The 11779-nt window shown below is 34.6% G+C and overlaps 2 protein-coding genes and 1 pseudogene across 2 annotated transcripts; 1 reads left to right on the forward strand and 2 right to left on the reverse strand.

The window, feature by feature from the left end:
• Nucleotides 1-608: 608 nt before the first annotated feature.
• LOC145003016 (uncharacterized) lies at nucleotides 609-1692 on the reverse strand (annotated as a pseudogene).
• A 1800-nt stretch (nucleotides 1693-3492) lies between these two features.
• LOC145000711 (RGG repeats nuclear RNA binding protein A-like) lies at nucleotides 3493-5608 on the forward strand. Its single transcript, XM_078959978.1, has 7 exons — nucleotides 3493-3874; nucleotides 4071-4374; nucleotides 4450-4515; nucleotides 4597-4720; nucleotides 4804-4962; nucleotides 5034-5090; nucleotides 5165-5608. The coding sequence occupies exons 1-7, from the start codon at nucleotides 3700-3702 to the stop codon at nucleotides 5354-5356; spliced, it is 1077 nt and encodes a 358-aa protein (XP_078816104.1). The 5' UTR covers nucleotides 3493-3699; the 3' UTR covers nucleotides 5357-5608.
• Nucleotides 5609-8815: 3207 nt separating this feature from the next.
• On the reverse strand, nucleotides 8816-10937 carry LOC145000363 (ras-related protein RABD2c). Its single transcript, XM_078959573.1, has 8 exons — nucleotides 10775-10937; nucleotides 10086-10158; nucleotides 9953-10000; nucleotides 9815-9862; nucleotides 9653-9724; nucleotides 9407-9562; nucleotides 9225-9328; nucleotides 8816-9118 (listed from the first exon to the last, which is right to left on the reverse strand). Exons 1-8 carry the CDS (start codon nucleotides 10786-10788, stop codon nucleotides 9022-9024), a joined length of 612 nt encoding a protein of 203 aa, XP_078815699.1. The 5' UTR covers nucleotides 10789-10937; the 3' UTR covers nucleotides 8816-9021.
• Between the last annotated feature and the right edge of the window lie 842 nt (nucleotides 10938-11779).

Consider the following 11779-nt stretch of genomic DNA (forward strand, 5'->3'; position numbering starts at 1 on the left):
TATGTTAATAGATTTTTTATTAGTATAGATTGAATTACTTGTTTATTCTTTATTTCGTTTGTATTTATTTTACAATTCTACTTAAAAAGTTGTTCAATGTTTACATATTGATATTTTTTTAACCGATTAGCGTTATGCACGAATCTCATGCCTAATTATTTTAACAAAAAAGTAAAATAATATATATATATATATATATATATATATATATATATATATATATATATATATATATATATATATATATATATATATTAAACATTTTAGACAAAATTGCAAAAATGGTCCCTGTGGTATGCAAAATTTTGGGGTTTTAGTCCAAACCTCGAGTTTTTTGGATTCATGGTCCTTTTGGAGTGGTTTGTATGTGGATTTGGTCCCCGGATTTAACTTCCGTTAAGTTGTTGCTGTTAACCCCCCTCATGTGCCTCCCACATGAGGGTATATTTGTCTTTTCAATTGTAAGGGATCATTTTTGTAATTGAAAAAAATATATCCCTATTTTTTTAAAAAAAAATTAATACCTATTTATTTTATTTTAATAATTAGAAAATAAAAGATCCTCGCTCTCTCCTCTCTCTCTCTCTCTCTCTCTCACACACACTCACTCAAGAACAATATCCCTCAAACCTCTGTTCAAAAAACGATGTCTTTGATTTTGAATTCTGAATTCCATTGCCAAGATAATCCTTCACGACATCCCTCAAATCTTCGAATTTATTGAAGTTTGTAAAAAACCTACTCATCAATTTCTTCAATTCATCATCTCCAAGATCATCAGTGAAATGTCAAATGGGGATCGCGTTTTCCGGTTGAAGACTGTAGGAATTAAGGTTATCGTCAACAATCACAGCGTTCTTCAAATCCCACACTAGATCTGATAAATCTTTAACAAACCTACCCTCGAATTCCTTACATGAATTTCGATACAATCTGTGTGAAATCAAACCCCTGCAATCCAACTTATTCAAAACCAACGAAGTATATTCCTCGATCCCAACTGTGAAAACCACAATTTTGTAGTTATTTGTGCTCAGGAACTGAAGAAATTCGTCAACAAATGGGCGTTTCAGCACATAGAAATCAACTCTTTCTCCATCCAGCAATGACCTCACTAAGAAATCATAAGTTCCTGAAGGTGATACTCCAGTGGCAGGTGTGGAATGGATTAGGGTTTCGTCGAGGTCAAGGAACACCGTTTTTTGATCAGGGGAGTTTGGTGGTGGAAGGGCGACGGTAGATACTTGGAAGAGCGAGCGACAGACGGTGGCGATCTGATTGTTAGTGGAGTTAGGGAACTTTTTTTGAACTTTGTAGCCTTTTTTGACGGAGGATTTACTCTTGGGAGTGGCAATACGAACGAGTTTGGAGAAGAGTTTGATGAGACGGTGGTGGCATGTGTAGAAGGATTTATTGATGGAGGAAACTACTATGGAGGTTGTCTTGGTGGCGGTGGTAACGGGAGTCTTCTTGCAGCGGCGGAGGTTACGGTTAGCCGGAGATCCTTTTGACTTCTTAGCTTTGAGGGATACTATGAGAGAGAGAGAAAGAGAGAGATCTTTTATTTTTTAATTATTAAAATAAATAAATAGGTATAATTTTTTTTTAAAAAATGGGTATATATTTTTTTCAATTGCAAAAATGGTCTCTTATAAGTGAAAAGACAAATATACCCTCATGTGAGAGGCACATGAGGGTGTTAACAACAACAACTTAACGGAAGTTAAATCCAGGGACCAAATCTACATACAAACCACTCCAAAAGGACCATGAATCCAAAAAACTTGAGGTTTTGACTAAAACCCAAAATTTTGCATACCACAGTGACCATTTTTGCAATTTTGTCAACATTTTAAATACACAATGATCTGCTCCAAAACAAGAAATAAATGACATAACAAATGGCATACATAAGGAACATATAGTTAAAAAAATAAAATTGGACCGCCAATGTAATTTGCTGACAATTACATTGACCATTTTTATAACTTACTCTAATACTTATTTACACAAAAAAATCAATACAAATGAAACCAGCAACATAAACCACACACTAACAGCATATTTTAAAGATAAATTTGAACATTTCAAATATATTCTCTATATTTCGAGTTAGGGTTTTCGTTTTAGATATTCTACTCAAACATGATTATTAGATAAAATGGGTACCATACTTCGAATTTTATTTATTTAGACCAACAAATCTATGGTCGAATACCGTATTCAAAATATGTAATAAAATTTGTAAACTACAATGTTTTTAAATATTGTATCGTACAAGTCTATAAAACATAAATTGTTGTGTATGAATAAAATCTGTTGTTTATAGGTTTGACAATTGTATTGTGTTCGAGTTAGCAAGTCGTGGATCGGCAGATTGGCGGGTCAAAATACACCAACCCGAACACAATCATTTAACCATACATGTCACGGGTTGGCGAGTTTGGAACATAAACTCATATACAACCTGTCAACCCACTTATTTATACAAGTTCATAGGTTGACAGGTTTGTGGGTTAGATTTGGGTTCGTGGGTTTGTGAGTCAGATTTGGGTTTGTGGGTTCGTGTGTCAAAATCCATAAATAAAATAGATAATTAAGCATGAATAAATTCTAGATGTAAATGAAGAAACTATTCACCGTTCACACTTCACATACCGATACACATACACTAATACATACATATTATTTAACAGATTACACACAAATATTAAGCAACAATTCACGTAAACATTACAAAATTTGTAATACAGATTAAGCAACTATGTATCAATGTGTGAAAGTTAGGAATTTAAGCACATATAAACATTAGTACATTACAACTTAAGCAACATATCAGAAATCTAGTCATCGAAAACAAAAGATTGAGAGAAAATAAGTGAAGAAGTGCAGAGCAGTAACAACAAATCGATCGCAGGTTGGAATCGGAAGTCAATTGTTCAGGCGCAACAACAACATATCGTGTTCGTCGTTTAGGCGCGACTCATTGTTCAGGCGTCGTTCAATGACTTCAATCGTTCATCAGTATTTAGTGCCACCGTAATCGTTTTTTATTCATGAGAGGGCTTATTCAATTTTGTATTTGTGAGTTTATTCAGGGCAAACGTGGTGCAAATCAGCAAATGGTTAATGCCATGCGTCAAATGGTCAATAACCTTATGGAAGATAAATGTATCTTACATTCCTACGAATAATACCTAATACCTTTAAAAAATATATAATTTTTTAAATCAAAACTCTAAACGAATTGACAGGTTAGCCCGTATGTTTTTTTTGATAAACTCATATATAACATTATTTAACAAACGAGATTGCAGGTTGTGAAACTCAAATGTATTGTATCAAAAATTAACAGCCCAGTGATAAACATGGTGTTTATTATTTTTTCTCTTATTTATTTTTCTAACTAAGGTACACACAACACTACCGTGAACCCCAGCACACCATAACAAAACACCAATGGGCTTTCAAGATTAGGTTTAAGCCATATTGACATTACATGCCGCCTTGGTAGGGTTTTTCTACCGCATCCCCACTTCTTTTTCCCTCCCGTTTTGCACACATCTCTCTCACTTCTTCTGTAACGTCTGATTGAATCGATTCATGGTCACAATACACTGTTTATAGGGATTTTCATACTCATTCGTACTCAATTCTTAATCGGAAAGTTCGAGTTTTTTCGTTTTTGTTTCGAAAAAAATGTCGTCAACCAACCCTTTCGATCTTTTGGGCGATGATGATAACGATGACCCCATTCAGCTTTTAGCTAAGCTTCCGGTGGCTGTTCCAACCACCAAGAAATCTCCGGTTGGTGGTGCTGTTGCTAAGCCAGCAGCCAAGCTTCCTTCCAAGCCGCTTCCTCCTGCTCAGGCTGGTACGTATTATTGCTTCCGTTCTGTATAATTTCTTCGAGCCGTGATGCAAATTAGAAATTAAACCTATTGATCTGGATGATTACTTATGGTTTTCCACATTATGCGATGAATGTGCATAGATATCCCCATTTATACAACGTATTGATTTGATTTTGTGCATTTTAACCGAGTATACATTTCGATTTTCACGTACAGTGCGAGAGGCGAGAAACGATGGTCAACGTATCGGAAACCGTTTTGGTGGCCGTGGAACGGGCAGAGGAGGACGTGGTGGTTTCAATCGCGAATCAGCCGACGATGAGAATTCCTTTGGCAACAACAATGGATTCTCCGGTGGTTACAGAGCTTCTGAGAATGGAGACGCCGATAAGGCCACCGAAAGACGTGCACCCCGTTATGGAAACCGCGGCGGACGACGCGGCGGCTACGCTAACGGAGACGCCACAGAAGGTGAACGCCCGAGAAGGGTTTTCGAACGCCGCAGTGGAACCGGCCGAAGGTTAGTACTTCTCTACATCTTAAACTCAACTCCATAGTTCGATTCATGATCTGATTCATCGGTTTCTTTCTGTAGAAATGAGTTCAAGCGTGAAGGTGCAGGTCGTGGCAACTGGGGAACCGCCACCGATGAGGTTGCACCGTAAGTACACAAATCCTACCTTCTTTTTTCTGTAAAGCAAACCTACAAAACCTTTATAAATCTTTCTTTGATTCTTTGTAGTGAGACTGAAGAACCTGTTACTGAAACTGAAAAGATTGTGGATTCTGAGAAACAAGAAAATGGAGCAGATGCCAACCAGGAGAACACTATCGATGTGGTAGAGGAAAAGAAGCCAGAAGAGAAGGTGAAATTACTTTTCCACCCTTGTTTACCCAAACTTAAGATACTCCCATATTTTGTTGTCATCTTCTAGATCTTTAATCACAGGAGATGACCCTTGAGGAATATGAGAAAGTTCTAGAAGAGAAGAGGAAGGCATTGACCTCTTTGAAGACTGAGGAAAGAAAAGTTGGGTTGGACAAAGATTTGGCAAAAATGCAATTGCTTTCCAACAAAAAGAATGAAGAAGACATCTTTGTTAAACTGGTAAATCTTTCATTAAAATCCATTTTTCATATATATATATATCTATAGTTTTAATTCCATTTTCTGATTAGGGTTCTGAGAAGGATAAGCGAAAAGAAGCTGCTGATAAGGAAGAAAAAGCCAAGAAGGTCAGTAGTTAAGGCATACATATTGTGTTAAGACATATAGTTGTTGAAGTTTGTCTGATTGTTTGATTATGTAGTCTGTAAGCATTGAGGAGTTTCTGAAACCTGCTGAGGGGGAAAGGGTCAATGGACGTGGTGGCAGGGGGCGTGGTGGAGGACGTGGCGGTGGGGGGTTTAGAGGAGGTTATGTAGGTGGGGCCCGGATGAACAATGTGGTTGCACCATCGATTGAGGATGTGGCTCAATTTCCATCTTTGAGTGTCAAGTGAGATGAGATGAGTTGAGTTGAGAGGTGTTATTTTTCTTCATCTTTTTATTAGGGTTTTTGATTAGTAGTGTTTGATGAGAGATGTTTGGTGTTTGGTATTTAAGACTTGTTTTAAGGATATGATATTATGGTGTTTTTGTAAGAGTGTAAATCTTGAAGATAACCTTTGTATGGCTGTTACATGCCCTTGGGTTTCTTTCAGTTATGACTCATCAACCATTTTAATTTATAGTCAATGGTCTCTTTTTTGGTATGCTTTTGTTTTGTGTTTGGAAATCTAGTTATTTTATTTTCTTTAACATTGTTTAAAAGTATCGTATAACATCTTAAAGTTTTATAAACAAAAGTAGTGGAATTAATCTAGGATGTGGAATTGATCAAATTATGCGTTGTGACAGGTTAAACCTATGTTGAGCAGTTATGGTCTTTGGGTCTATTGTTATTTGAGAAATTTTTAGTAAAACCTAACTTCTTATGTGTACATGCTCAATAAAAAAAAAACAAAAATTTGTTTTTGTATGTCTATTTAAACACATATTATTATTATGTACCAATCATTTCTGATTTTCTTAATAAAATTCCGGATTAGATTAATATGGAAAAATACAAGTCATTATCTTTGTGAAATAAAGAATAGTTCGTCAACTTTTACTTGACCTTTTCTAAATCTTGTGAAATGGATCTCAATCTTTTGCATCAACTTCTTGTTTCAACTTGTAATCGTCATACAATTATTATATATCTTCTAAATACAAAAGTCGGTGGCCACTTCATTTGATTTTCCACCCTTCCACTTTTTTTATTTTTCATTTTCAGTCCTTTGTTTATAAAATAATATTCTTTATATCTTATTTGACTTTCTTCTATTGCCTATTGGACATATTATATCCCTTTAATTTGGAAAATGACATTTTCTTTCCTATACTTTTTTAAAATAATGCTTTTACCCACTTTAAGTTTTGGTCTTTTTAAAATGGTACTTTCATCCTTCCATTTTACACTCTATTTTTTAAAATGTCTCTTCTTTATCCCATGAACTTTGAATTTTTCCAGAATATCACTTTAACCCCTTTCATTTCTTAAACTTTCCTTTTTTATCCTATACAATATAGTTACCACTTCTCGACTTTATAAAATGTTAATATATATATATATATATATATATATATATATATATATATATATATATATATATTTTCATGACTATTTTTAAGCATTTTACATGACATGACTTTATTCCAGACTTCTATTCTTTGGCAGCTGAAGTCCACCTAAGTTCCATACATGACTTAGGTTCCTGACTTTATTGGTTTGGCAACATAAACCCTCTTAAATTCTTATTTTTTAACCGAAAGAATTCATCTTCTTAAATCCATTACTGCCGTTGCAACTCACGGCAGGTAAAATCCTAGTTGATTTTCTAAAGAAGCCGTTTGTGTGGACAAGGTGAAAAAAGATATCGACTTCTTGGAACAATAAGGTTGCGTTTAGTTACGGAAAAACAATTTTCATTTTCCGTTTTTTGTTTTCCCTTTTCAATTTTCATTTTCCGTTTTCATTTTTCATTGAAAAATTTAGAGAACGCGTTTAGTTAAACTTATTCATTTTTCATTTTAAGTTTTAGAAAATTAGAAAACGTGTTTAGATGTCTATTTTTCTATCGGTTTTCATTTTTAAAAAATGGTAGTGGTAGTAGGGTGTGGGTGGGGGCGGTGACGGTAGCGGGTCGGCGATGGTGGTGGCGGCGTCAATTTTGTCAGTGGTGGTGATGATGGTGGTGCTAGTGACGGGTTAGTGGTGGTGGTGGTGATGGTAGGTCAGTGATTGTTGTGGTGGTGTTGGGTGGGTGGGGGTGCGAGTGTGTGTTTGTGTGTGTATGTGTTTGTTGGGGTAGGTGTAGGTTTATGTGTGTGTGGGTGGGTGTGTCTGTGAGGGTGGGGGTAGGTGTGGGTGTGTGGGTATGTATGTGTGTGTGTGTGAGTGTGTATGTATGTGTGTATGTGTGTGTTTGTGGGTGGGTGGGTGTGTGGGTGGGTGGGTATGTATGTGTATGTGTGTGTGTTTGTGTGTGTGTGTGTGGGTGGGTAGGTATGTGTATGTGTGTGTGTTTGTGGGTGGGTGTGTGGGTATGTATGTGTAAGTGTGTGTGTTTGTGGGTGGGTGGGTGTGTGGGTATGTATGTGTAAGTGTGTGTGTTTGTGGGTGGGTGTGTGTGGATGGATATGTATGTGTGTGTGTGTGTGCGGGTGGGTGTGTGTGGGTGGGTGGGTATGTATGTGTGTGTGTGGGTTGGTGTGTGTGTGTGTGTTTGTGGGTTGGTGGGTGTGTGTGGATGGGTGGGTATGTATGTGTGTGTGTGTGTGGGGGGGGGGGGGGGGTATGTATATGTGTGTGTGTGAGTGGGTATGTATGTGTGTGTGTTTGTGGGTTGGTGTGTGTGTGTGTGCGGGTGTGTGTGTGGGTGGGTATGTATGTGTGTGTGGGTGGGAGGTGTTAAGGTGGAGGTAGGTAGAAGTGGATGGGGTGAAGTGGGTGTGTCTTTATAGAAAAATTTTGAAATTAGAAAAATATGGAAAACAATAATTATCAGTTTTCCAAAATTTTCCAACTTCTTTGTAATTTTAGAAAACGGAAAATTTTCATTTTCCGTGAAAAATTTAGAAAGTTAGACGAACTAAACGTGTTTTCAAAATTCTCATTTTTCTTGGAAAATTTTTCCAGAAAACGGCCCATTTTTCCGCAACTAAACGCACCCTAAGAATCCAGACAGATATTCAGTTATAATAGGTTCTATTTTGTTTGTTTAATGCCCTTGAATTACAATGATCTTTTAATTAATTATAAACGGACACAAAAATAATAGGTAAATTACATGAATGGTCCCTATGTTTAGAGTAATTTATGTGTTTGGTCCCTAACTTATTTTTTTTTAACTCGGAAGGTCCCTATTTTTTGTTTTTGTTACGCGCTTGATCCCTATCTTACCTAAAAAAACTATTTTGCCTTTGATTTTATAATTTATTTAAATAAAAACACCCTTAACCTCACCCCCTCACCTTAGCTTACCTACCCCATCATTTTTTCATATTTAAATAATAGTTTTTTTAGGTAAGACAGGAACCAAACTCATAACAAAAACAAATAGTAGGGACTTTCCGAATTAAACAAATAAATTAGGGACCAAACACGTAAATTACCCCAAACCATAGGGACCATTCGTGTAATACACCCAAAATAATATACATATTTTTCTTGCCATTGATGTACAATATCTCCGATTTTTCCCATTAAAAACACATCTTTAACATTAGACAACTTACACAACTGCAAAGTAAATCCCACCAGCTATATAAAGACACAAAAATGATATACTAATTCATCACTTATTCAGTTTACCCAAAATATTGAAAAATCAACTGTCGAATAAGGTCATCCTTATTCAGTTATAACAAAAAAACCATAAAGAAACACACTGGATATTGTTAAAATACAAAGGAAACAAAAAAGTAGCTAAAACTTTTGCCAAATTGCAAACAGTATAACATAACAATAAAAATAATAACAGGCATTCAACAAAGTGTTATCCTACTTTGTACATCAAGTTCCCTGAATTCATTTTTTTTTTTAAATTCGAAAAGAATAAAACCATGATCAAGATTCAAGACTTCAAGAAGAGCAACAACCTGACTTCTGGTTGACCGGTTGACCTCGGATCTGAACAGTAGGAGGTCTAGCATTGTTCATTGACGGTTGACTTGCCATCCTGGATACAATTCACCAAATTTTATCAGTCCAAATTGCAAGAAATAGCAACCTACTTTACTCTTATTATGATTATAAAAGAAAATGTAAAATAATATAAATGAAACCTGTTTTTAATTTCAGCAGTCATAGCCATAAAAGCTTCTTCCACATTGGTGGAGCTTTTGGCACTTGTTTCAAGGAATGGAATCCCAATCTCATCAGCAAATGCCTATACACAATTAACTCTCTTTAGTATTTTTCATTCACTTAAACTATTTAATAAAAACAATTAACATTATTTTATTACCTTTCCAGTTTCGTAAGACACGACTTTCTGAGAAGTGAGATCACATTTGTTTCCAACAAGAAGCTTGTTGACATTCTCACTAGCATAACGATCAATTTCACTCAACCATTGTTTTACATTGTTGAAACTCTCTTGATCTGTCACATCATAAACAACCTGCAAGGAAAATAAGTGTTTTGAATTTTAAAATTCCAATTTTGTTTAAAAATATCATATCAAGAATGATTTTTATAATGAGTTATTTACAATAATGCCATGGGCTCCACGATAGTAGCTGCTGGTGATTGTTCTGAAACGTTCTTGTCCAGCTGTGTCCCACTGTATACAGAATAATGGAAGAATATGTTAATTTCTGGAAGAAAAAGGGAACATGTTTTGATAAGAGATGAATAAAAAGTAAAAACTTACAATTTGGAGTTTAATTGTTTTGCCATCTTGTTCCACTGTGCGGATTTTCTGTAGAAAAGACAGCATAACTTGTGAAAAAAATTACTTTTATCAAAATGTAATCATGTCAAAATGAAAACTTGGTGAATAATTACTTACAAAGTCTACACCAATGGTGCTGATGTAACTTTCCAAGTATGAATCATCCTGGAGTACAGAAAGTGTATAAATAAGTTGAAAAGTAAATGTGGCGGATTTATGATTATTAGAAAAAGAACAATGAAGAACTTACAGCAAATCGCAATAGGAGACATGATTTTCCAACTCCTGAATCTCCAATGAGTAGAAGCTTGAAGAGGTAGTCACTACAGGAGGAAGGGAACTATTAATATTGACTTTTGCCCTTAGTTATAGCAAAGAAGACATGCAAGCATATTATCATATCAATCTTACATATTTTGATGTAAGGATCTACAAGTTTAAAACAATCACATAAGCTTACAAGTTACAACTCTACGAATTCATGAACTGCTAAATCCTATTCAACCATTGAAAAACATATAATATTGGTCGAAAGGGAATCTCAGCTATAACTAACTAGTCAAAATAACAAATTTGATACTTGAAGATTATAACTCCAGATTATATTCAGAATACACGAAACGAAGCTTCCTGCTTCCCTAAATATCTAATAAGATATACCAATTTCAATTATTCAATGGACCTTGCTCGAAATTACTGAATAGATCGTACGAAAAACGATTTAATCTGATCTAAAAACCCCCAATTGAGGATAATAATACAACCCTAACTCGTCATAACGCATAAGTACACGACTAATCAAAGAATAAACTGAGAATCTTAAAAAAAACCAATTCAATAAACATAGATCTAGAAGAATCATATCAGATACAAGTCGGAAAAGCGGAAATTGAGTTAACAATCAGAATATCTGCGGTTTGACTAGGAGAAAGAACATACTATTCGGGATTCATCTTCGTGTACAGAGTGGAGATCGACTAAATCGAGGTTACGCCGAGATATTTCAATAACTACTGTGGAGATCGACGGGAAAACGGAATCTTCGCCGGAGATAAAGCTTAAAAGTAAACGATTTTGTTGAAGAATTGATGAAGATGCCAGCAATGTCGGAGTCTTTAAAAGAATGTAGGTAAGGTGGGGGTTGACGTATTGAATAGAAACAAATTTGACACGCGTTTTTGGCAAAGGGTTAATCACGAAAAGGTTATGAAATATCACATTTTAATTTGTTAAATACTTTTCTAGATATTTTTGCAAAAATGGTTAACGAAAATGATTTTATGTGGGAAAAATTACTAATCTAATCATATTCATTAATTACTTCTCACTTTTTAGTTAAAATTTAGGATTTATTTTAAAATAATCATCGAAATCGTAGGTGGTTAAAATGACTTATTGTTTCGCGCATTTACCTAGGTTTTTATTTAGTATATAAGGATTTTTATTTTTATTTTTTTTATTTTTCACTGCGAAACCGTAAATGAAAAAATGGTGCAATTGTCTCTGAGAAGTTTACTGTTTCCTAAATAATAGATTAAAAATTGTTTACCGTTTTGTTCAAAACCTACAGTTTTGGGTTTTTTTTATTTTTTTAAGATGAAAAAAAAAACATTAACTTTTACTTTAAAATTTTTTTTCTTTTAATATATACTAGGTACAATATAGTAGTCAAGATACATGAATTAGTAGTTAAATATTAAAAAATAAAATAAAATAAAAATAAAACCGTAGGTTTTTAGACGAAACAGTAGATATTTTTAATTTACTCTTTGGGAAACAATAGAGTAGACAATTTTTTCGTCTACGTTTTCGCAGTGAAAAAAAAATCCTTATATACTAAAATCAAAACCGTAGGTAAATTGGCAAAACGGCAAACCATTTTAACCACCTACGGTTTCAATGACTATTTTGAAATAAGTTCTAAATTTTGGTTAGAAAATGAGA

The sequence above is a fragment of the Lactuca saligna genome, chromosome 6, assembly GCF_052625555.1.
Source record: "Lactuca saligna cultivar CGN05327 chromosome 6, ASM5262555v1, whole genome shotgun sequence".
In the NCBI taxonomy this organism is placed as follows: Eukaryota; Viridiplantae; Streptophyta; class Magnoliopsida; order Asterales; family Asteraceae; genus Lactuca; species Lactuca saligna.